The 26,950-nt window shown below is 37.3% G+C and overlaps 1 protein-coding gene across 2 annotated transcripts in view; it reads right to left on the bottom strand.

Annotated features, from left to right (window-relative positions):
• The window catches only part of BAZ1A (bromodomain adjacent to zinc finger domain 1A), a 160,120-nt gene that overhangs the window by 19,126 nt on the left and 114,044 nt on the right, over positions 1–26,950 (bottom strand). For both annotated transcript variants that reach the window (XM_016427028.2, XM_016427024.2), the window contains exons 15-18: positions 25,979–26,092; positions 24,640–24,761; positions 9,343–9,930; positions 1,202–1,365 (exon numbers count right to left, since the gene is read on the bottom strand). In XM_016427028.2, the coding sequence (XP_016282514.2) occupies positions 1,202–1,365; positions 9,343–9,930; positions 24,640–24,761; positions 25,979–26,092 (988 nt within the window). The remainder of the gene's footprint in view (positions 1–1,201; positions 1,366–9,342; positions 9,931–24,639; positions 24,762–25,978; positions 26,093–26,950) is intronic.

The following is a 26,950-nucleotide window of genomic DNA, read 5'->3' as shown; positions in this document are numbered from 1 at the left end:
GAGAAATCAATTTAACAGGAAGAATAAAGACTATCACCTAGAATATTAAATTTATTGTTTTAACAGCCAGAAAAAGCATAGTCATTCCTGATTAAACAAAGCAAACTTGGCAGAAATATTCAAGAAAAGCTTCTATAAATAAGTGAGGGCAGCTAGATGGCTCAGTGGATTGTGAACCAGGCCTAGAGACAGGAGGTCCTAGGTTCAAATTTGTCCTTAGACCCTTACTAGCTGCGTGACCCTGGGCAACTCACTAAACCCTCACAGCCTATCCTTTAACACTTCTTCTGCCTTGGAACCAACACACAGTATTGGTTCTAAGATGGAAAATTAGGGTTAAAAAAAAAGTCCATTGTAGTTGTCAGAAAGAAAACAAAACAAAACAAAACAAATATGCTTCAATCTTTACAGAGTTCATCAGCTCTATATAGATGCTCTATGCCAGTGGTTCTCAACCTCTCAATTTGTAGCAATGAGAATACATAATGCATATCAGGTATTTACATTCCGAATCATAACTGTAGCAAAACTACAGTTTTGAAGCAGCCATCAAAATAATTTTTTGGTTTGGGGTTACTGCAACATGAGGAACTATATTGCGGGGTCACGGCATTAGAAAGGCTGAGAACCACTGCTCTATGCCATTGATGGCAAATCTTTTAGAGACACCTCACCCCAACCCTGCCCCTATCCAAGAGAAAAGGGAGGGAGGAAGCACTTCCATGGGCTGCAGGGAAGAGGGTGGTTAAAGTAAGGAATATCCTCAGTTGCATAGAGAGGAGGAGGGGAAAAGCTCCACTCTGAGTCCCCTCTGGCTTTCTATAAGAAACTCTAGCAGGCAATTGCAGGAGTGCACACAGAGAGGGCACTGCTTGCCCTTTTTGGCACATGTGGCATAGGTTCACCATCACAGCTCTATGGTCTGTTTCTAAATAACTTCTGAAAGTATTACTATTATGCATAAAAGAAGGCATATTCATAATGATGTTGGAGAAAGATTTCCATTTAAGTTACCACACTTTAATAATCTGGAAAATTCACTTATAAGAATAAAAGAATAAAAAGAATAAAAAAATAAGAAAAAAGCACTTCAAAAGCACAATGCACATGTCCCCTTTTTAAGGTAATGAATTAAAAAAAAAACATCATTCTGCTCTTATGTAGAAAAATTCTGAAACATTTCCTATAAACAAATACAAACCTTGACTGCCCCTAGTGTCCCTTGGTAGATTCTATCTTCAATGTCCAAAAGAAAATCTCTGAGCCTCATTTCAAGTTGCTTTTCTGCAGATATTTGGAATGCATCATGTGTATTTGATATTTTTCCTCGCCCATAAATAGGTTTGCTATCATTCTGAAGTTTATCTGTAACAAGGACCAAGTATATTAAGTTATTAGGATTTTTAAATGTTGAATTCTAATTACTTCATACACTCATAAGACATTTAAGCATTGTTTGCCTCTATTCCAACTGCATCTGTGAAAAGAAATGAAAGAAATGCAATTTTCTCTTCAGGGACATTAATATGAACAATAATCTGAATAATATCATGTCCTAAAGTCACAAAATTTATCTATTGGTTCAAAAGTAGGATACATCTTTTCCCTGCTCAAGTCAGTTTTGTAAAAAGTATCAATATTTCTTATCAAAAGCAATCTGATTTTTAAAATGTGACTTCTATTGGGATCAATATAATAATAGTAAAACATTTTGCTTTGTTAAAAAGATCTCTGGGGGCCAGCCAGAAGGGAAGAGTGAGGAAAATGGGAAGGAAGGAGGCAAAGAGGTAAGCAGAAAACTGGGAAAAGAGATAAATATAACTAGAAGAGGAATGATTATTTTGAGGAATAAGAAATAAAATAACAGTCAGAACCCCCAAAGAACAAAAAAACCTCATAATTGTGAAATTATCTTTAAAGACAGTCAGAACTGAATGAGCATTAATTCAAACACATTCTTCCTTAATTTGACCGTTTTTAAATTCAAAATTTTAGTTTCACTAGACTTTTGATAAGGAATAATACTAATGTCACTTGAATTGAACAGATACTTCTCAAGTGCATTTAAAAAGGAAGGGATATATGAGAAGGTAAATATTTATATTTTAATACTGACAATCATGATAGATATCAGAAGTTAACTTTGCAAACTGTGATTTCAGGTTTTTAATTTTAAGCTGGACTGATTAAATCATTTAAAAAACACAAACATTTAAAATAATCAAATTATAATGTATTACTTGACCCTATAATCCTACTATTCTTCTCTCCCAAGTCTGATTCCAAAGGAATAATAGCTATCCCCTTTATTCATGGACACCTCTATTGCTAGTCCCTTTTGAACAGAAATCCCACCTCCTACTACCTACTGTAAGAGTTCATTCTATCTACTCTGGTGGGGACAGGAAGGAAAGACGTAGGATATATAGTAGAGGTGAAAGAAGACAAGATAAAGGAAGAAGAGTTTCTGATATTGAAAATGAGGGAAATGCATTCTCTCAGTTCTAACTATAACTCAGAATAAAATAATAAATGTTATATAATTTCTTTTAGAACTACAGTATAGTAATATTCAAATATTAAGTTGACTAAGGAATACAATCACTGCTTTTAACATTTGTATGTGAAAGTAAACAAGCAACTACTATACCCAGGCACAGTGACACAGGCTAGGAATACAAAGAAGTCAAAGTAGTCCCTGCTCTCAGGGAGCTCACAATCTAATGGGGAAGGTTACATTCAAAAATAAGAGGAAGGCACAAAATTAAGAGTTGAGAAAGGCTTCCCCGGTAAAAGATGGGATTTTAGTTGGGACTTGAAAAAAGCCAGGGAAGCCACAATAGGTAGATATGAGAAGGGAGAGCATTCCAAAGAAAATGCTCAGAGCTTCATAAATAGAGGGCCTTGTACCTGGAATAGCAAGAAGACTAGAAGGGGGATAGGTAAGTACTAAGTTATAAAGGACTTTGAATGCGTAGGAGAGAATTTGGTACTTGATCTTGGAGGATATAGAGAGCCCTTGGAATTTACTAAGTGACCTATAGGACCTGAGCCTTAGGAAAACCATTCTAATGGTTGAGTGGAAACTGGTTTAGAATGGGGAATGATTTATGCCAGGTAGATCAGCAGCAGGCTATTGCAAAAGTAGAAGCATGAGGTGATAAGAGTCTAAACTAGAATGGCAGGCAGTATCAGAGAAGGGTACATATTCTAAAAAATGTTACAAAGGTGAAGCAGAATTTGGTAACAGTCTGGATTATGGAGGTGGTGGTGGTGGTGGTGGTGGTATAGAGATAGTGAGAAATTCAGATAACTCTAAGATTGGGTAAATGATGTTGCCCCTTATAAGTAATAAGGAAAAGAGGTAGGGAAAGGTGTTTAGGGAGTAAGTTAATGAGTTCTATTTTGGAAATGTTGAATTTAAGATGTCTACTAGATTGGAAGTGATCTCATTTGAGATCTCTAAAGGTAACTGGAGATGTGAGACAAAACATCAGCAGAAAGATTAGGGCAGGGTAGGTAGATTTGATTATCAGTAAGTAAATGGTAATTAAATCCATGGAAGTTAAAGGATCTCCAAGAGAAGTAATCCAGAGAGAGAAGAGGGTCAATATGTTCCTATGTGACACCTACAATTAGAGGGTGTGACCTGGATGAGGATCCAGTAAAGGAGATAAGTAGGAGAACCAGTAGAGTGGTGACTGAAAATTTAGAGCATCAAGGGTAAGAGATGTAAGAAATGTAAAATTGCCAGGTTTTGGCAATAGTGTAGAGACGTGGTTTTATTCCTTAGTCACATTTACAGTTTTAAAATTTTATTACTGTCAGTCATTTCCCCTTAACTATTTCCTGTTGAACTCTTCCTTATAACAACAACAACAACAGCAACAGCAATAGTCACAACAACAACAACGAATTCCATAAATCTAAAACTGAACTGGTCTGGCACTTTCCTTTTGCCTAGCTTCTTTCTATTCTCCCAAGGCTCAGACCTTCATATGCCTGATCCTTATGATTTTTTCTTTTTTTTCTTGATTACCTCCTTTATAATCAAACATTGTGAAGTTGTTTTGCTTCTCACTATTCCTTCTATCTCGTTTCTTAATATCTGCCTCTTCTGAGTTTTTTCCTACTTCAGATTGAGTGCTTTCATTCCTCTAATATCAAGTTTACAAAGAGAGGCTCCCTATTACCATCAAAGATGAAATATACAATCACATTTGGCTTTTTATAACCCTTCCTCCTATCTTTCTGGTCTCATATCTTACTTTCCTCCACATTGACACTGGACTCCTTGCTATTATTTGAACAATGTTCAACTCAACATTTTCACTAGCTGTGCCCAGAAACTTGGAATTCTCTCCCTCATTTTCTGTCTCCTGGCCTCTGTGGCTTCTCCAAGTACCAGCTAAAACCTAATCAGAAAACTAAGTTCATTGCCTGGTAAATAAATGCTTGCTGACTTGACTTTTAAATTAGATAATAGCTCCTCCTCCTTTCCTCCAGGTTTGTATACTCTTCTTTTTGTCTAACTCCATTTACATGAAAGACTAAGTTCTTCCTCCATTCTTCCTCATTTCTTCTCTAGTTTATTCCTTTTCCTTCCTCATTTAAAGTGCCAACCCCCACCCCCATCTGTTAACAAGGCAACTGTATGCTTGTCTATTCTGTTACCTTCGAGACAGTTGGGATTCTGAAGGGATTATTTTTTCCTTTCCTTCACAGGAATATAATTACTTTATCACCCTTTGTCCCCTTTTAATTGCTCCAATGTATTTACTTAATACAGTGTTGGAATTTCAAAGTTTTTACTTTGGTCTTTTCATCATGAATGACTAAATGTTATTCTATTAAAGATACATTTTTTAACATTTATAGGATCTACTCTGTTTTACTGGGTGTATTATTGATTACAAGCCTTTATATTTTACCTTCTGGAATTTCATATTTGGATTTTAGCTCTTCTTTTTAATAGAATCAACTTGAAAATATACACCAACCCTTTCAAACAACTGAGCCTACTCAATTCTCATGAATAGTAAACTACTCCACTTTTGCCACATTTGTATCCTTGATCTTCTAATCACCTACAATCTGTCTACATTCAAAACCTTCAAAACAACTTATCTCACCATAACTTTTCACCTTTCCCTCCCTTTACAAAACCCAACTTCTTCATCTGCACTTTGACCTCCAATCTTTTGACCCTTCAGTTCTCTCCCAAGATATCTCCTCTGCATTAGTCATTACCTTAACTGCATAATTAACTAATTTAGTTCTACACTATCCACCTCTGTTGAATCTCTAGCCCCTAAATCATATCACTGATTACATCATACCAAGTGCCAGTCTCGGATCATTCTCACTATTCCATGCTTTCACTTCTATACATGCCCTGCTTAATGAAGATGGAAATAAATTAAAAAAAAAAAACCCACAATCATTCTGACTAGGTCCACTATAAATTTATATCATACAATGTCAACTGGACAGACTCTCACTGCTGCTAAGCAATCATACCATATCTTCCCTGTGTTGTTATTCAGTCTTTTCCAGTCATGTCCATCTCTTCAATTCTATTTGGGGTTTTCTTGGCAACATTACTCAGTGGTTTGCCAGTTCCTTCTCCAGTTCATATTTTACAGATGAAGAAACTGAGTTAAACAGGGGTGAAGTGAATTGCCCATGGTCACACAATCAATAAGTGCCTGAGACCAGATCTGAACTCCTTATCAATTCACTATCCCACTCTCCATAGTGGTTTTTTCCAAACCATTTCATCCCTCTTCAACTCCTATGGTTCCTCCTCTCTCTACCATCACAGATGAGAGAACAATTGAAGTAATTGGTCATGAGCTCCTTCTTCCTCCATTATTCTTCCTGTTGTATTAAACTCACTTGCTTTCTGTCATTACCCTCTTCACTCCTATCTCATGTTATGATCCAGTTTACTTGTTCCAACTGATCCCACTCCATCCCACCTCTTCCAACAGACTGCCCCATAATTCCCAAGTTATCACTTATTTTTAGCCTCTCTTTGTTTACTGGCTTGTTCTCTACTGCTTACAAACATGCCCATTTATTTCCTATTCTGAAAACAAAACAAAACCAAAACCATAACACCATACCTGTTCCTTTTATCCCCGTAGTCCTATGTCTCTTTTGGCTTTTGTAGCAAAAATCCTGAAAAGAACATCTTCAACAGGTGTCTCCATTTTCTCTCCTCTTACTCTTCTTAACCTCTTATAATCTGGCTTTCAATCTTAACATTCCACTGAAACTGATCTCCAAAATCACTAATGCTCTCTTAGTTGCCAAATTCAATGGCCTTTTCTTAATTCTCCCTGCCCAGTTCTACAGCTTTTTGATACTGACCACCTGGATCCTCTCAAGGTTTTCAGAACTCTTCTGGTTCTCTTCCTCTCTATCTGACTGCTCCTTCTCAGTATCCTTTGCTAGATCCTTGTCATGCCCTCTAGTCACAGTATATTCCTTCAGAGTTCTGTCCTGAGCCTCTTTTCTTCTTTCTCTATTACTACTTCATTTGGTGATCTCATCAGCTCCAGTAAATTCAACCATCTCTATGCTGATGATTCTCAAATGTACCTGTCCTAGCCCAACCTCTCTACTGACCTGAATCTCACATTTCCAAATGTTTTTAAGACCTCTAAAGTGGTATGTCCGGTAATCACCTTAAATTCAAAATGTCCAAAATGACCCTCATTCTATTTTCCCCTAAATCCTACATTTTCTCCTATTGCTATATGTTTATTTCAGTCCTGTCCACTCCTCATGAACCCATTTGAGGTTATCTTGGCAAAGATATAAGTGGCTTGTCATTTCTTCTCCAGCTCATTTGACAGATGAGGAAACTGACTTGTCAACTCATTCAGTGTCTCATGAGTATGCCATGCCCTTCTCTCCTGATACTGCCACTGCTCTGGTAAAAGTACTCATCCCATTATGCCTAGACTATTTCAACAGTCTTGCTGGTATGTCTGCCTTCCACAAGTCTCTCCTGACTTCAATCTGTCCTCTATTCAGCCACAAAAATGTTTTTTCTAAAACAAGTCTGAACACAGCACCTCCTATTCCCACATCCAATAAATACCCAATGACCTTAAGGATCAAATACGAAGTTCCTACTTGGCCTTTAAATCCCTCTCTAACCCAGTGCCCCCATACCTTACTCTACATCACATCAGCTTCCTGGAACGTGACACTCAAATATCTCTTGGCTCTGGCATTTTCTCCAGCTGTCCACAAAGGCTGGAATGCTCTTTTTTCTCAAACTCCAGCTACTAACGTTCCTATCTTCCTTTAAATTCCAACAAAAGTCACATCTTTTATAAGAAGCCTTTCCCTTAATTATCGTGCCTCCCCTCTGTTATTTCCTATTTATCCTATATGAAGAAAGCTTGTTTATATGTACCTGATTGCAATGTTGTCTCTTCCATTAATTAGAATATAGAAAATAGGTCCTTGAGATTAGGGACTGTCTTTTGACTCTTTTTATATCCCTAGCAGCTCATCATAGTGCCTTATATATAGGTGCATAATAAATGTTTAATGATTAATTCTTCTGAATTTGTCTCTTGGTCTTGTTTAACTCAACAACATGTCCTCATTATTATCCATTTTCTTCTTAATATTCATACCTTTTTGCCTCAATTCTTAAGACTGATTTTGGGTCTAAAGACCTTATATAGACTTTATTAGGTAACTTCTCCTAGTCCAGGTTTCTTCCATAGTCTGGATCCTAGTGTTGCTGCCAATCTGGATTATGTTGTTGATATTACTTAGACCATACCTACTTGCCTCCATTCCTGGCTTTTGTCCTAGTCTCCTACTTATTCATTTTGGGTTTTGGCCTTGTGACCAGTTTGCCTTTTCATTACACAATTCTCAATAAAGAGTTTGCTCTGGGCCCTAGCAGTCATTTCACCTTGCTGCAGATGCCCAGTTGGTCCCGTCATCTGTACAAGAATCTTATTCTGCTCTCAATTTTGTTCCAACAGTCTGGAGGTAGAATTTACTTTCAAGTTTCTGCTTACTATATATGTTGGTTTATTATTCCTCTGTTCAGAGTATTTAGTTGGTTTTCTTTATGTTTGGGAAGTGTCTAAAAGTTCTCCCTATTGTGGTACTTTTTTTTTTAATCCTTATTTTCCATCTTGGAATCAGTACTGTGTATTGGTTCCAAGGCAAAAGAGTGATAAGGGCTAGGCAATGGGGGTTAAGTGACTTGCTCAGGGTCACACAACTAGGAAATGTCAGGCTAGATTTGAACCCAGGATTTCCCATCTCTAGGCCTGGCTTTCAATCCACTGAGCCATTTTGTGTTGTTCTTAACTAGATAAAGTTACCTTTTAGTCTTAACCTAAGTCTTTAATGAGTTCATTCAAATATTAGCTGGAGTCCATGAAGGGATTCTCTAATGATCTTTCACATTGCCCTCTTAAATGCAAGCTCTCGTAATGAATTTCAAAAAGTAAAAAGTAAATGATTAAAGTTAAAACATCCAGAAAGATGGTCAAGAGAGCATCTTCAAAATGAATCCTCAAACCAGAGTAAAATGTAGATGAGTAATATTTAACAAATTAAAAATGCAACAAAAAGTAAATAGCATTTATATTTTATATTTATATTTGTCCCCTCATTTCTACCTGCATTTGATACCACTGCCTTAAAAGACATTATGAAGAATTTAGAATAACACTGAAAGTAACTTGGAAAGTAAATTGCAGAATGAAGAAAAGCACCACCAGAAAAACAACATATAAACAGTGACCACAATCATATAAATTAAAGAACATTAAAACCTACTGGTAAGGTAACTGGGATAAGGAAACTATGGGTATGGTATGTGGCATGTGACTATCAGATAAAAGTTGTATTTGTCAGGTTTTGGTTTTTTTTTTTTTAAAACTTACCTTCTGACTTAAGAGTCATTATTGCATATTTGAATTCCAAGGCAGAAGAAAAGGGCTAGGCAATAGGGGTTAAATGACACAGCTAGGAAGTATCTCAGGCCAAATTTGAACCCAGGGTTTCCCTTTTGTTTCTAGGTCTGACTCTCAATCTGCTGAGGCACTTAGTTGGCATGCCCCCTAACCCTGACAGCCACCCCTCCCCCAGTTTTTACATTAATGTTTTTATTAAAGGAAGAGATTAACAGGAGATGTTTAAGGGGAAATAACTATGGTACATGCAAAAAACTTTTAACTGTAATAATAAAATGTGACTAAGAAACTCAAATAAGCAATTTTCTAAAAAAACTAGCTTTTTAGAAAAATTAAAGTTGTAAAAATTGAAAATGAAGTATATTTAATACAATTTTACCTGGAATATGAAATTTTTCCTCAGAAAAATTAGCTAGTTGTTCATAAATTCTACTTTTTTCTTGGAGAAGAGTTTCTTTTAAGGCACTCTCTCTATATCCTCGGGAATTAAGAGCCTCAATTAGTTGATCTAGTTGTTCCCGGGAACTATAAAAGCACCACCGATTTGGCTTATGCACTGGCCTTGGTAAATGGAGAGTGTCAATGTTGGAGGTAGATTCAGACTTAAAAGACTCTGCAGTTTTAGTTGATTCTTGAAGTTCACTTGTCACTGCCGATTGCACATTATTTTGAAATGAGGATGACGTGGGCAACAACATGTCTTCAGTCAGACCAGAATAATCTTCTTCTATAAACAATCCAGGAACAGAAGGGAAAATCCAGTAACGCCTATACATACGGTCACGCCCTAAGGGAAAAATGTTGGTACAGGCTGTAGCACTTTGAATTTTTTCTATAAGATCTTTCTCCTTTTTCTGTTGTTCCTGTTTTAAAGTTTCTTCTTCATCAGGATTAAGTGGTTCTGTTTTTGAATAGTCAGCATCTTCTTGACTTAAGAATTCCTTAAATCCATTCTGCCCTCTTTTTCCTACAAATGAAAGGATAGTTAATGATTTTATTTATATATACATATATATAAAATTTTTACTAAAATTGTCATCAACAGACTTTCATATAACACATGCATTTTTACAAAGTTCCACTTTTGATTGTTGTATTCAAAATAGAAATGAAAGCACAGTTTTTCAATTGTTTCTTTGGGCTTATGCTTTGGAGTTTTGGTTTTGTATAAGATTACTCACAAAAACGAACAATATGGAAATATGTTTCACATAATAACATGTATAACCTGGATCAAATTGCCTGCCAGGACCTAAAAGGTGCTGAGGGGAAAGGAAAGGAGGTAGGGAGGCAAGTTTGATCATATAACTTAGGAATACTTGCATGGGAATTTATTACATGTAATTGGTTAAAAAATATATATGCATACACACATGCATTTACATATAAACCAAGTTTCACTTTTTCCAACTGTGGAAACACCCTCACCCAATGAAGATCATAACCCCCAAGAAAGAAAATAGATTTAAAATTAAAAGAAATACATGTACTTATAACACTTTCTAGTCTAAATACCATCTCTCTCCCTTTCCTCTCCATTCCACTCTGCACAACCTGGGAGACCCAAGTCATTTCACTTTATGCTGAAAATGTAATCCTCTTGGGTCACCTAGGTCCTAACCCCCAAAAAATCATTTAACCTTAATTTACCTAACCCTTACCACCCTTTTATCTTGGAACTGATAGTTCTAGGTAAAAATTGTAAGACAGAAGGTATGGCTTTAAAACGAAAGAAAGAAAACAATCCTCTTAAGAAGAATTTGTTTGCAATGGACTATCTTTAATATTATTTAAAGAGTTAAAATTTCTAATTGTTTCATTAACAAATGCAAAAAGAACACTGACTGTTATGAAGATGACTGCTATCAAACCTTTACAAACAACCTTTAAAATTGACTCAGTCTAATCACTGGCACTAGTATAATTTTTCCTTCAAGGCAAAATAAGTTTAATTCAACATATAGTGACAAAATAAAGGAAAGAAATCAAAGGGAATAGGTTCAATATTGTTCACACAATCACAGGAATCACAGGATGGGAAGGGATCCCCTAAATATCACTGAGTTCTAGTCATAACTTTAAACAAGAATGTGATCTAAAAGAAACCTTCATATTACTGGAAGAGCTCCCAGGAGAGGGAATCCATTATCTAAGGTAGCTCTCTTTCTGTGGGAATGCAGAATAAATCATCCTCAGTGCTCTCTGGATGAATTCAATCTTATCAACATCTTTCCTAAAATCAGTTCTCCAAACTGAAAATGATGCTCTAGCTGTGGTTTAATTGGGGGTATAATACAGCAAGGACTTCAGTTACCTACTCCAGAATACTATTGTTTTTCAATGTAATAATCTAAGTTTGCATTAGTTTTTCTCAGCTACCATATTTCACTATTTTCTCATACTAATCATGTAGTCTATGAAAATCCCAAGATCTTTTCTAAGTGTGAAGATTGGATTTAGCTATCTCCTGATTGTAACAATGAAGGTACGTAGCTCTTCCTTTATTGTAATGATTAACTGTAATCCCCTGATTGTAACAATGAAGGGACTTAGGTCTTCCTTTATTGGAAAGATTGAATTGTAATCTGTGAATTTTAGTTTTTCTCCAAACTGATTAGACTTTAAAATCCTAGCAACCAAGAATGTATACACCCCTACTTAAGGACTTAAGTGTTGAGGAGGATGGTTTATGACAGACATGTGCTAGCAAATGACAAAGAAGAAACAACTGACAGACCCCATCGGCTGTCCCATGTCAACCTAAAGCTACCATTGGTACATGTGAGACACAGGAAGTGATAGTCTATATATTTTGCATCACTTCCGCTCTCTGGCCTCTCTCTCTGGCTCATGTGGTTCATGGCAGCATGCTGTGCTGTGCTGTGCATGGCGGTTTGCTGGTGAGGTGCCTGGAGAAGGTTTGTAGCGTGGGTTAGGTGAGGCGTCTTCCCTGAGCAACCTGGGTTAGTGGTTAGGCTGATTAATCCTTTCCTTTACCTTCTAAAGCACTATCCTCTTAGGAGGCCCCTCATCTCGGAGTAGACTTTGTGGCTGGAAGCCGACCTAGTTTTATAATCTTCTGAGGAGGCCTTGTGGCTGAGTTCTCTAAACTTCCCTTGGCTCAGGCTAGGCTGGAGATATCTTATACCATTTTCTCTCTCTCTTCTTCTTAATTTCTTCCCACCATAAAAATCCCAAACTGACTTGAGCATTTTATTGGGATTGAATTTATCCCTGGCAACCACTAGTATAATATATTCAGTCAATAACTCCTAACTTTACCCCTTACAAGTCCACAATCTAGTTTTAGATTTTAATCTACAAAAAGGTGGTAACTCAGGATTTTAAGTAGATATACCCATTTTAACTACAAAAAGGTGTTAAGTAACTACAAAAGGGGAACTAATCAAAAAAGGTGTTAAGTAACCCAAAAAGATATAATCTAACCAAAGAAGGTGTGAACTAAACAGTGGACAGTTCTGGAGAAAAGCATCTGATGTGATTGGTAGACATGAAATTTAGGGGAGGTGACCTAAGAGAAAAAGATCTTTAAAAGAGGACCAGAGGCCAGAAGAAGATATATTCGATATTCTATTTGAGGAGATCGAAGAGCTCTCTGACTTGGAGGGGAGACTGGAAGACAGACAGCTGAGGAGCGAACGGAAGACAGACATCAAGACTTATTTTCATTTAGACTGTCAATGTTGGTGAGTGAAAGTCTGACTTAGTGACCCTGCCTTTCTGGAGGCATAAAGCCTCCAGGAAAGGCCCGTCATATTGAGACCCTTTTCCCTGATTTGGGCCTTAGTATTCTAACTGGCTCAGAGGAAAATGGAGTTTTCTCTCTCTTTCCTTTTCTCTTTTCCTTAATATCTTCCCTCTATTGTAAATAAAACTACCATGAATTCATTTTACTTTAGTAATTCATTTTGGGATTTAGAAATTAAATCAAGGAACTTCTGGGTAAACATGACTGCAATCTAGACGTGACTCACTTCCCCTCCCCGGCACTGAACAAAATAGACTACCTCAAAAGAGCATAAAAATCACCTTTGGAAGGATGGAGGGACTCCCCAGTAACCCACAGAAATGAAGATACGTGGGGTTTGAACATTTCCACACTATAAGGAGGAGGAAAAGCTCGCACAAAAACATGAACTAAGCCACCCCTCCCCCTCCAACCAAACGAGAGCAAGCTATCAGAGAGCTCACTGGGACAGCAAGTGAGTGAGGAACATCTCTGTCTGGACAAGGGGGGGGGGGGGGGAACACCAGGGTCCTTGGGATCTAAAGACTGCAAAGAAATGACCTCTCAGGGCGGTTTCATGGGAAAATCCTGTGCTGAGCAAAGGGGCGGCTGTGCTGAGAGGTTGTGTTGAGCAAAGGGGTGACCGCACTGAGAGGCTGAGCTGAACAAAGGGGCGGCTGCGCTGAGAGGCTGCCCTGAGCAAAGAGGTGACCACGCTGAGAGGCTGCGCTGAGCAAAGGGGCGATCGCGCTGAGCAAAGGAGTGGCCGCGCTGAGAAGCTGCGCTGAGCAAAGGGGCGCTAAGAGGCTGTGCTGAGCAAAGGGGCTGCCGCGCTGAGTACAGGGACCTGCGCTCTAAGAAACCCCTGAGGCTGGGAAGAACTAGTCTGAGGCAACCTAAATTCACAGAAAACCCGCCCACATCACCCAGACCAAAAAAGAAAGTGGAATAAAACCACCAAAGGGATGGCTCACATGTCCCAAAATCAAGCCTCCAAGAAGAAAGGGGGGGAGGGGGGGAGACTATTGAAAACTTTTATGGAGGGAGTACCCAAGGAAAAGAAGAGAATGAAGATGAAATCCAAACAAAATCAGAACATGCCTCCCAAAATGGAAACTATCCACAAGTTCTGGAAGATCTCAAACTGGAGCTTACCCAAAACTGGAAACCTTTTGGAAAAAAAGAATGGGAGAAAGAGATCAGCAGTCTGATAGATAAGACCTCACAATTGGAGAAGGAACTGGAAGCATCTAATAGAACGGCAGACAAAGCTGAAAAGTAAAACCAGTCCCTAATGACCAGAATTCAGCAACTAGAAGACAGCGAGCATGCCCAAAAGATGGAAACCTTTTGGAAAGAAAAATGGGAGAAAGAGATCAGCAGTCTGATAGACAAGACTTCACAATTGGAGAAAGAGCTGGAAGCATCAAATAGAAGGGTAGACAAAGCTGAAAGCAAAACCAGTTTCTAACAACCAGAATTAAGCAAATGGAAGACAATGAGATTACAAAACAGCAAGAATCAATAAAGCAAAGCCAAAAAATTAATGAATTAGAAGAAAACATGAAATATCTCACGGAAAGGTCACAGACTTAGAAAACAGAGGAAGAGACAACCTCAGAATTATTGGTCTCCCAGAAAAACCAGAGATAAACAAAAACATTGATGCTATTCTACAGGAGATTATAGAAGAAAGTTGCCCACATGTTCTGGAGCAAGGGGGCAAAATAAAAATAGAAAGGGTTCATAGAACACCATCTATACTAAATCCCCAAAAGACAACCCCCAGTAATATAATCGTCAAATTCAAGAGCTGCCAAGAAAAGGAGAAAATCCTACAAGAAACCAAGAAGAGGAGCTTCAGATATAGGAGGGCTCCCATAAGGATCACACAGGACTTAGCGGCTAACACACTAAGAGACTGCAAAGCATGGAACACGATATTTAGAAAGGCAAGAGAGCTGTGTCTCCAACCAAGAATCAACTACGCAGCAAAACTGACTATATACTTCCAGGGGAAAGTATGGGCATTCAACAAAATAGAAGATTTCTAAGCATTTGCTAAGAAAAGACCAAAACTTAGTGGAAAATCTGACATCCAATCACAGAAAGCAAGAGAAACATGAAAAGGTAAATCTGAAAGAAAGGGAAAAGGAGATAAATCTTATCTTTTTCTTTAAGTCAAACTCTCTTCTATAAGGACTATATTTATATCAAATTATATACATTAATATGTGGGGAAAATGTATTGTTTAACTCTCAAAAATTGTATGCATCATAAGAGTAATTAGAAGAATCATACATAGGGAAAGATTGGGGCATCAAGAAGATTTGGTGAAAAGGGGGGCAAAGAAAGAAAAAGGGAGGGGGGGAATTGTTGATAATACTAACATTTACTTCAAGAAATGGGGGGGGGACACTAAATAGAATAATCTTTCCCATACAAAGATACACGTGGGAAGGGGAGGGGAAGGAGAGGAAGAGAGCGTGAAGTGGTATTACTTAAACCTTACTCTCAGTGAAATCAAATCTGAGAGGGAAGAACATCTAGATCCAGTGGGACCCTGAATTCTATCTTATCCAACGGGGTAAGAAAGAAAGGAAAATCAAGGAGGGGAAGTGGGGAAGGAATATATAAGGGGAGGGAAGGAGAGGGGGGAGGGGAAGGGAACATAAAAAGGGAGGGGCTAGAAAGGGAAGCATATCAAGGGAGGGGACTAGGGGGACTGACCTAAAGTAAATCACTGGTTCGAAAGGATATAGCTAAAGAAGAAAGGTCAGAATTAGGGGAAGTTATCAAAATGCCAGGGAATCCACAAGTAACAATCATAACTTTGAACGTGAATGGGATGAACTTACCTACCCATAAAATGTAAACAAATAGCAGATTGGATTATAACCCAAAACCCTACCATTTGTTGTCTTCAGGAAACACACATGAGGCGGGTTGATACTCACAAGGTTAGAATTAAAGGATGGAGTAAGACCTTTTGGGCTTCAACTGATAGAAAGAGGGCAGGAGTTGCAATCCTGATATCAGACAAAGCCAAAGCAAAAATAGACTTGATCAAAAGGGAAAGGGAAGGTAAATATATTCTGTTAAAAGGGAATACAGACAATGAGGAAATATCACTAATCAACATGTATGCACCAAATGGCATAGCATCCAAATTCTTAATGGAGAAACTAGGAGAATTGAAGGAGGAAATAGACAGTAAAACCATATTAGTGGGAGACTTGAACCAACCACTATCAAATTTAGATAAATCAAACCAAAAAATAAATAAGAAAGAGGTAAAAGAGGTGAATGAAATCTTAGAAAAATTAGAGTTAATAGACATATGGAGAAAAATAAATAGGGACAAAAAGGAATACACCTCCTTCTTAGCACCACATGGCACATTCACAAAAATAGATCATACACTAGGTCACAGAAACATGGCACTCAAATGCAGAAAAGCAGAAATAATAAATGCAACCTTTTCAGATCATAAAGCAATAAAAATATTGATCAGGAAGGGTACATGGAGAGCCAAATCAAAAATTAACTGGAAATTAAGTAATATGAAACTCCAAAATAGGTTAGTTAGAGAAGAAATCATAGAAGCAATAATTTCATTGAGGAAAATGACAATGGTGAGACATCCTTTCAAACCTTATTGGATGCAGCCAAAGCAATACTTAGAGGAAAATTCATATCCATAAGTACATATATTAACAAATTAGGGAGGGCAGAGATCAATGAATTGGAAATACAAATCAAAAAACTTGAGAATGAACAAATTAAAAACCCCCAGAAGAAAATTAAACTAGAGATCCTAAAAATTAAGGGAGATATTAATAAAATCAAAAGTGATAGAACTATTGAGCTAATAAACAGGATTAGAAGCTGGTACTACTTTGAAAAAACAGACAAAATAGACAAAGTACTGGTCAATCTAATTAAAAAAAGGAAAGAAGAAAGGCAAATTAACAGCATCAAGGATGAAAAGAGGGACAGCACCTCCAACGAAGAGGAAATTAAGGCAATCATTAAAAATTACTTTGCCCAACTATATGGCAATAAATATACCAATCTAGGTGATATGGATGAATATTTACAAAAATATAAATTGCCTAGACTAACAGAATAAGTAATAGATTTCTTAAATAATCCCATATCAGAAAAAGAAATCCAACGGGCCATCAAAGAACTTCTAAAAAAAATCCCCAGGGCCTGATGGATTCACCAGTGAATTCTATCAAACATTCAAAGAACAACTAACCCCAATACTATACAAACTATTTGACATAATAAGCAAAGAGGGAGGTTCTACCAAATTCCTTTTATGACACAAACATGGTACTAATTCCAAAGCCAGGCAGGTCAAAAATGGAGAGAGAAAACTATAGACCAATCTCCCTAATGAATATAGATGCAAAAATCTTAAATAGGATACTAGCAAAAAGACTCCAGCAAGTCATCAGAAGAGTCATTCATCATGATCAAGTAGGATTTATACCAGGGATGCAGGGCTGGTTCAATATTAGGAAAACCATCCACATAATTGACCACATCAACAAGCAAACCAACAAAAATCACATGATTATTTCAATAGATGCAGAAAAAGCATTTGATAAAATACAACACCCATTCCTATTAAAAACACTAGAAAGCATAGGAATAGAAGGGTCATTCCTAAAAATAATAAACAGTATATATCTAAAACCATCAACTAATATCATCTGCAATGGGGATAAACTAGATGCATTCCCATTAAGATCAGGAGTGAAACAAGGATGCCCATTATCACCCCTATTATTTGACATTGTACTAGAAACACTAGCAGTAACAATTAGAGAAGAAAAAGAAATTGAAGGCATTAAAATTGGCAATGAGGAGACCAAGTTATCACTCTTTGCAGATGACATGATGGTCTACTTAAAGAATCCTAGAGATTCAACCAAAAAGCTAATCGAAATAATCAATAACTTTAGTAAAGTTGCAGGATACAAAATAAACCCGCATAAGTCATCAGCATTTCTATATATTTACAACACAGCTCAGCAGCAAGAACTAGAAAGAGAAATCCCATTCAAAATTACCTTAGACAAAATAAAATACTTAGGAATCTACCTCCCGAGACAAACACAGGAACTTTATGAACACAACTACAAAACACTCTCCACACAACTAAAACTAGACTTGAACAATTGGAAAAACATTAACTGCTCATGGGTAGGACAAGCCAATATAATAAAAATGACCATCCTACCCAAACTCATCTATTTAGTGCCATACCCATGGAACTTCCAAAAAATTTTTTACTGATCTAGAAAAAACCATAACAAAGTTCATTTGGAAGAACAAAGGATCAAGATATCCAGGGAAATCATGAAAAAAAAAATACAAAGGAAGGGAGCCTTGCAGTCCCAGACCTCAGGCTATATTATAAAGCAGCGGTCATCAAAACAATTTGGTACTGGCTAAGAGACAGAAAGGAGGATCAGTGGAATAGACTCAGGGTAAGTGACCTCAGCAAGACAGCATATGACAAACCCAAACATCACAGCTTTTGGGATAAAAATCCACTATTTCATAAAAACTGCTGGGAAAATTGGAGGACAGTGTGGGAAAGATTAGGTTTAGATCAACACCTCACACCCTACACCAAGATAAATTCAATATGGATGAATGACTTGAACATAAAGAAAGAAACTATAAGAAAATTAGGCGAACACAGAATAATATACATGTCAGACCTTTGGGAAGGGAGAGGCTTTAAAACCAAGCAAGACTTAGAGTCACAAAATGCAAAATAAATAATCTGGAATACATCAAATTAAAAAGCTTTTGTACAAACAAAACCAATGTAACTAAAATCAGAAGGGAAGCAACAAACTGGGAAACAATCTTCATAAAAACCTCTGACAAAGGTCTAATTACTCAAATTTACAAAGAGCTACATCAATTGTACAAAAAATCAAGCCATTCTCCAATTGATAAATGATCAAGGGACATAAATAGGCAGTTCTCAGCCTAAGAAATCAAAACTATTAATAAGCACATGAAAAAGTGCTCTACATCTCTTATAATCAGAGAGATGCAAATCAAAACAACTCTGAGGTATCACCTCACACCTAGCAGATTGGCTAACATGACAGCTATGCAAAGTAATGAATGCTGGAGGGGATGTGGCAAAGTAGGGACATTAATTCATTGCTGGTGGAGATGTGAATTGATCCAACCATTCTGGAGAGCAATTTGGAACTATGCCCAAAGGGTGATAAAAGACTGTCTGCCCTTTGATCCAGCTATAGCACTGCTGGGTTTGTACCCCAAAGAGACAATAAGGAAAAAGACTTGTACAAGAATATTCATAGCTGCGCTCTTTGTGCTGTCCAAAAATTGGAAAATGAGGGGATGCCCTTCAATTGGGGAATGGCTGAACAAATTGTGGTATATGTTGGTGATGGAATACTATTGTGCTAAAAGGAATAATAAAGTAGAGGAATTCCATGGAGACTGGAACGACCTTCAAGAAGTGATGCAGAGCGAAAGGAGCAGAACCAGGAAAACATTATACACAGAGATTGATACACTGTGGTACAATTTAAGGTAATGGACTTATCCACTAGTGTCAATGCAATGTCCCTGAACAATCTGCAGGGATCTAAAAAATACTATCCACAAGCAGAGGATAAACTATGGGAGTAAAAACACGAAGGAAGAGCAACTGCTTGACTACAGGGGGAAGGGGATACGACTGAGGAGAGACTCTAAATGAACACTCTAATGCAAATACCAACAACATGGAAATGGGTTCGAACCAACAACACATGTGATACCCAGTGGAATCGTGCATCGGCTATGGGAGAGGTGGTGGGAAGGGGGTGGGGGGTTGGAAAAGAAAATGATCTTCGTTTCCAATGAATAATGTTTGGAAATGACCAAATAAAATAATGTTAAAAGTGGGAACAAAAAAAGAAATTAAATCCCTGGTGACCACCTAATTATATTCAGAGTCCAACCACAAATAAATTTAACATAAAATATTTATCTAGACATATCATCTTATACTTTTGAAGATGATTTTGACATCACATATTCTAACTTTTTATTATTCAGTATAATTTTTTTATGTTGATTTTATAAGCTATCACTTTCAGTTTTATGTCAGCTGCAAATTTATATCATCATTCAAGATATTTAAAGAAATGTAAAGCGGTGTCAGGCTAGGCACATATCCCTGGGGTTTTCCACTACAAAATTTTTTCAAGGTGATATTTAATCATTAATGACTTCTTTGGAACCAGTTATTCAGCCGGTTTCAAAATCCAATTAACTAAATCTAACTATACTATCACCTAGCTCCATGCTGGCAAACCTATAGCACATATGCCAGAGCATGCTGCTCCCTTTCCCCTCTTCATATGTGCCAGAGGACATTTCTCACATAATCCGCCCCTCTGCTCCACAGCCCAATGGTAATGGTTCCTCCTTGCTCTGTCTGGGGTAAGGGGTAGGGATGGGGGTTGCAGTTTGGGCATTCAGGCTCTAAAAGGTTTGCCATCAATGACCTAGTTCATACATCAATCTGTTTTGTTTATAACAAAATGAAATGCTTCTTAAAATGAAATCCTATAATCCATATAGGTTCCCGATGTAAAAAATAGACTCGAATACAGGACTACAATCCCCATGAGCCTTTGCTCCACTTCCCCAGAATGCCTTGTAATCTCACCTGGGCCGAGATCGAGAAGATATTTAAGCAAAGGCTTTTGAAGGGCTCGGCCTTTTTTGGACTTCCGTTTTTGGAGCAGTGGCATCTCTTCCATGATGTGAGGTTATTTTGTCTAGGCCTCTGGCCTAGGCACATGTTTCTTACTTGTATATTCTTAATCTTTAACTTTAATAAACCTCTAAAAATTATATATTCCTTGCAGAGAGAAACTAATTTCTACCTGCCTCAGTCTCCCCCTCTCCCCTAAATTTTAATCTTTACAGTTGGCGACCACTAGATTGGATGAGAACTTCTCAAAAAATTTTTAGCCTAGAGAATTTTTTTTTAAAGCCAAGGTTCTCCGAGATGCTCTTTAGAAAACCATCTTGATCAGCTCCTGCCTGCGGCCCTCTCCGGCTCCTGCGTCTGCTCCTGGCCTCTCACCTGGTGCCTGAGCTGTGCTCCAGCTCCCGGCCCGACCCACCCCGGCGGTCTGTCTCTCACCCATCTGGCCTCGGACTCAGCTGACTCACCACCCAGATCCTTGGAGCAGATCGCTCAGGACTCATTGCGACCAGCTGGTAACAGTATTGGCCACGTGGGTGGAGGGGAGAGAAGAGAGGGAAAGGAGACCGGGTAATTTTCCCTTAGGCTAAGCCTCCACGTGGCTGGGGGTATTGGCCACAGGGGGATCAGAGAGGGGAAAGAGAGAAAAGACTAGAGATCAGAAACAGACTTTTCAAAAAGAAACCTAAAAAGCAATGGGCTGTTTAAAAGGATTTTTGACTCTTCTGGCAATTTCATTGATTTTGCCTGCCTGTCTGGGAGCAGACTCAGCCCAAAGATTCAACTTTACCTTTGGGGAGGAAAATGGGTGGCCCAGCAAACTGGAAGCCAGGCCCAGAGACGGGAGGTCTCTAGCTAAAATCTGGCCTCCGATGCTTCCCAGCTGTGGGGCCCTGGACGGATCCCTTGAACCCCTAGCCTTTACTACTCTACCTTCGGACAATAGACATTTAAATGGATAATTAAAAGCAAGCAAACAAACAAAAAAAAACCCCCAAGGAACTTTGAAGAGACTAAAGGCTATATTCTAAGGCATTTCAAACTCCAATGGTTTATAAAAATCTCTGTATTCTATTGCATTGTTTTGTTTAAGATATAACTTTGTGATTTTAAGTTCATATATTACTGGATTGAATATTATTCTGTGAACTGAAGGTTGATTGAATTTATTTTGAATGTACTGAGTTTTAAAATTCTGTTGTTTTTCCCCTATAACTGTGTTGAACAAATATTATTGTGAATAAGCCCATATATGAAAAAACAGCTTTTTTCTATTTTGCTGAGGATAGATGGACTTCAGAACTGGTTATAATTGTATTAACAACCTTGGAAAAATGTAATGTGCTAAATACCTCAAATGATTTGATTTTAAGGGTTTTTTAAATATGATTTTGGAATTTTTTTTAACAGTCTGGTTATTTTTGCCTGCCCCTACCACGAGGTAAGGCCCATTCTAGTAGCTGAAGTGAAATGTATTTTATAACCCCCAACCTTCCCACATGTGAATGGAAGTTGGGCAGTTAATTTCAGGGCATTTGTACCCTTGGGAAAAGCCTCCAAGAACAAGGAGCACCCCTTTATTTATGCTCTTCAGTTCACTATTTTACTTCTACCAGGATGATATATAGATTTCTTGATTATGTTCTAAACCCAAGATGAGTTTTACTTTGTTTTAAAATATGTTTAAATACCAAGGTTGAAGGATTGCTCTGTTTGTAAAAATTGTGACAAATGTCCATCAATTCATAGGTTTTAAAAATGTCATACAGCAACTTATGTGAAATATGAAAGTGTGTTTGTTTGCTATTGTAATTAATTGGGCTATTGAGAATTTTGGGGATTTTGGTAACTACATAGTTGTACTACTGTATTTTTAAAGATGAAAAAATTGTTAACCTTGTTCAATTCATTTGCCTTCTACTCACAGTGATCATGGCCAGATACAAATTGGAAATGGATCTCATTTTTTGGTGAGAAAGCCTTGCATATCTCTTGCCAATTGATTCATATACCTCATACCTCAGCCATGCATCCCTAACTGATTCTGAATCTTTCAATCACCCACAACACGGGGGAATGTAAAAAATATCATTATTTAAATTGCAAAGTTTAAATTCCTTTTGAGAAGAATTTTAGGTGAAGAAGATGCTACCTCTCTGAATCCAGAACTGAACTGTTGGAGAAGCCACCATGAAGAAGCCTCCAGACCACAAGTTGCACAAAATTGAACTTTGGGTGTGGTTGATTGAACATTTATTTGTATGTATACTTTTATGCCAAAGGGGACTGCCCCCTAACGGCTTTTTGTCAATGTGTTCAGAAATTATTGGTTTTATTCTTTTTTCTCTTATCCTCACACTATTGTAATCTTTTAAGTTTATTATGTTTTTATGATCCTTTTGGGGAAAAATTAATTTTTCCACAAATGATCACACAGGGGGGATGTAAAAAAATAGACTCGAATACAGGACTACAATCCCCATGAGCCTTTGCTCCACTTCCCCAGAATGCCTTGTAATCTCACCTGGGCCGAGATCGAGAAGATATTTAAGCAAAGGCTTTTGAAGGGCTCGGCCTTTTTTGGACTTCCGTTTTTGGAGCAGAGGCATCTCTTCCATGATGTGAGGTTATTTTGTCTAGGCCTCTGGCCTAGGCATATGTTTCTTACTTGTATATTCTTAATCTTTAACTTTAATAAACCTCTAAAAATTATATATTCCTTGCAGAGAGAAACTAATTTCTACCTGCCTCAGTCTCCCCCTCTCCCCTAAATTTTAATCTTTACACCCCCTCCCCCTTAAAGTCCTTACCTTATATCTTAGAATCAATAATGTGCTTTGGTTCCAAGAAAGAAGAATGTAAGAGAGCTAAGCAATAGGAGTTAAGTGATAGTCACATAGCTAAGAAGAGTCTGAGGCTAAATTTGAACTCAGGACCTATTCCTTTCTAAGTCTGGCTCTCAATTCACTAAGCCACCTACTAGCTGCCCTGCCAAACTCCATAAAATCTTATTTATAAATTCTCTAATCTACCGGTATAGTAAAACTATTGCTTTTTAAAAAATTGTCATAATTTTTCTTTCTTTAAAAAAACAAAAACAAAAACAAAAGCAAAAAACCAAAATTTTATCTTGGAATCAATATCCAAGGCAGAAGAGTGGGAAGGGCTAGGCCCATAGGGTTAGGTGATTTGTCCAGGGTCACACAGCTAGGAAGTACCTACTCCAGATTTAAACCCAGGCCCTCCCAACACTAGGTCTTACACTTATCCATTGAACCAGTGAACTGCCTGTTGGCACGATCTCTTAGTTGGCTAAACTATAATTGCTACTAGCAGAAATTGAAGTTTAGTGGGTTAAAACTCAAGACTTCATTTTCTTCTCACTTATTTTTAAACCCTCACCTTCTGTCTTGGTTCTAAGACAGAAGAGTGGTAAGGGCTAGGTAATGGGGGTTATGTGACTTGCCCAAGGTCACTTAGCTAGGATTCTCTTCTCATTTATGATAATAATATCCCCCCCTTCTTCAATATACTGTTGTGCTTCTTCTAGCTTATGAATAAATTGGATTAACAACATTTTACTCATCTACTGACAACCAGATACACATTTGATAATTTTTATAATCATGAAGACAGAAATAGGGTCTGGTCAAGCTATACAAAACAAATAGTGTAGGAAACAATGGTGAGGAAATTTCCTGTATCAGTGTAGATTAGCACCTTTGCTGTAATTTATAGTCTTAGGGGACTAACTGTAGAACTTTCACTTGGCAGTTATGAGATAAAAGTAGTATTAAACCCAGAGCTTCTAGGTTAGCTCTATACCAACTATTATTAGTGATGGTGAACCTATGGCATGGGTGAAAAAGATGGCATGCAGAGAGCTCTCTGTGGACACTTCTGCTACCCTTCCCCCCACCCCCAAAGTTCATTACTAGAAAGGTACTCCTCTCCCCCTCTCCACATTTGTTAAGGAAATTCCTCACTTTATCTGCCCCTCTGCCCAGCACTGAGTCTAGGGGGAAGGAGTGGGGGTGGGATCCAGCACTCCATCTCTAAAAGGTTCACCATCACTGCACTATATGATATGGTTTCTCTTTTTTTAACTTTCATTTTTAAGTTAACTAACCACACCCCCTCCCAAAGCAATAGTAATTACCTCTTCTTCTTTTATGCAATACCAAATCTTCTTCATCCTCTGTGGCTGTATCCTGATCCTGTTCTTTCTGTTCAATTTCTTTGCTTTCAGTGCTAGTATCAAGATCTTCTCGTTCTTCTTCCCTTAATAACAAATTATTAAATTCACTAAACATATGTACAATATGATAAGTATACAAGTATACCAACTATCCATAGGGAATTTAATTTCCATTTCTAAAACTTTGAAAATGTCCCCAATCCCATAATATGGTTTTATTTCTAACAAACCATTAAAACCACTCAGAGAAGATAAGAATTGACCATGAAATAAGCAGATTCAAGAAAACATACACAATCATCATATAAATATTATATGGAAAGAATTACAAAACAAAACTAAATGTAAACTATCAAACACAAATCAATTATACTAATGATAAATATGTTTTATTCTGAAGAAGTTGGTGTAACCTCTTCCTTGACTTGAAATTATAGAAATAGAAAGTTATGGATTTGGAAAATTGCATAGACTGTCATATATAGTCAGGATGTTGTTTAGTTGAACTTTTTTCTTTTGGAAGAATATATTAACATTTATACAGTACTTTAACTTGAACATTTATTAATATTTATGTAGTGGTTACTTGAATTTTTCCCTAGTTTTTTGAAGACTAGCTAAGATTTACATAGCGCTTTAAGGTTTGCTTTACAATTTTATCTGATTCTCATAACAAACACTGAGAAGTTTTATTATCTTCATTTTACTGATGAAGAAAATGAGGATAATAAATAGCAATAGCAGTTAAGTAACTTCCCAAAGGTCACACAGTATCTGAGACAAGATTCAAAACTCAGGTCTTCCTGACTCCAAGTCTCATGCTGGTTCAGAAGATATTCAGAAATGAAAAAAAGAAATATAAAAATTTAAGACACACATACAAAATCAACCAAAAATTATTACTTCATTTGCTGAAATGAAAAAAAAAAGTATCTGCAATATGTTTCATGGAAACTTAAAATTATACCCAGTTGAATCTCCAACTAAAAATTTCCCCCTTTTGTAGTCACCTACCCTTGCTTGGGTTAAGGTTAATTATAAAAACTCTGAAAATACAGTACCATTATATTACTATTTTAGTTTATCCAAATTATGGATTAAATAAGACTTTTGTTGGATGATATAGGAATAATTTCCTTGGGAAAAATGTAGAAAAGCTACAAATACATTCATAAAAAAAAGTTTACAATATAGCTTATTCTTTAATGTCAGATTGTTATATTTCAACTTTAATATTTGATACTACAAGTTTGCTGTAGTAAAACTGCTTTTCTAAATATGCTAGTTACTAAAATCATACCCAGTAAATACTTCTGCAGTAGGATTTCTTTGTTCTTCTTCCTTAAGTTTTTCTTCTTTTTCTTTCATCTTTTGTTCTTGCTCTTTAAGTTTCTCTTCTTTCCTTTTACGAATCCTAATCATAAAGATAAAGTCTTATTTGACATATGTAGGATTATCACATGCACTATCTGAATCTTTTCCTTAATTACAAGGACACCGAAAATATTATTTTTAGCAATGGACTGCAAATTACAGATTCAAAGATTAAGAAAAAAAATGTACAAAAATTTCAATCATTTCCCTTCAAGCAGAGGTGAATGGTAATAGGGCTAGTATATTTCAATTCACATTTTCACAGTATTTTTTCAAGATTTTAATTATAAGCCTTAATCACTTAAGGCTTATAAATCTCATCTGATCATCACCATAAGAACTCTGAGATAGCCTGTATAAGTATTTTATTTCCATTTTATAGATGAAGATACTAAGACTCAAAGAGTGTTATTTACTCAGTCAGAGAAGTAGAAGACCTTTGACTCTAATTCCAGATCATCTACTATGTCCAGGATTCCCTCTTATACCAGAGATGGCGAACCTTTCAGAGACTGCATGCCATGCCCCCTACCACAAGTGTTTGACATGTCCCACCACTCCTTACCCCAGACAGAAGAGGGAGGAAATGCTTCCATTTGGCTGCTGGGCAGAAGGGCAGGTGAAGTGAGGAATGTCCTCAAGGAGTATAGAGAGGGGGAGGGGAGTGGCCCCCAGAGCTCTTCTCCCCTCCAACTCTGATTCCTGTGAGCTGCCCACCTTATCCCAGACAGAGGAGGGAAGAAGCACTTCCAGTGGACTGCTAGGCAGAGGGGTGAGTGAAGTAAAAAATGTATACTACCATAGCTACTGGGCAGGAAAGGTCCAGTGGAAAGGAAGAAGGGAGCAGCTCCACTTGAATCCCTCTGCCTTTCTAGTAAGGAACTGAGGGGGAGGGGGG

This window comes from Monodelphis domestica, chromosome 1 (assembly GCF_027887165.1).
Source record: "Monodelphis domestica isolate mMonDom1 chromosome 1, mMonDom1.pri, whole genome shotgun sequence".
Taxonomy (NCBI): Eukaryota; Metazoa; Chordata; class Mammalia; order Didelphimorphia; family Didelphidae; genus Monodelphis; species Monodelphis domestica.
Note: the sequence above shows the minus strand (reverse complement) of the source record. Positions and strands in the feature narration are given on the sequence as shown.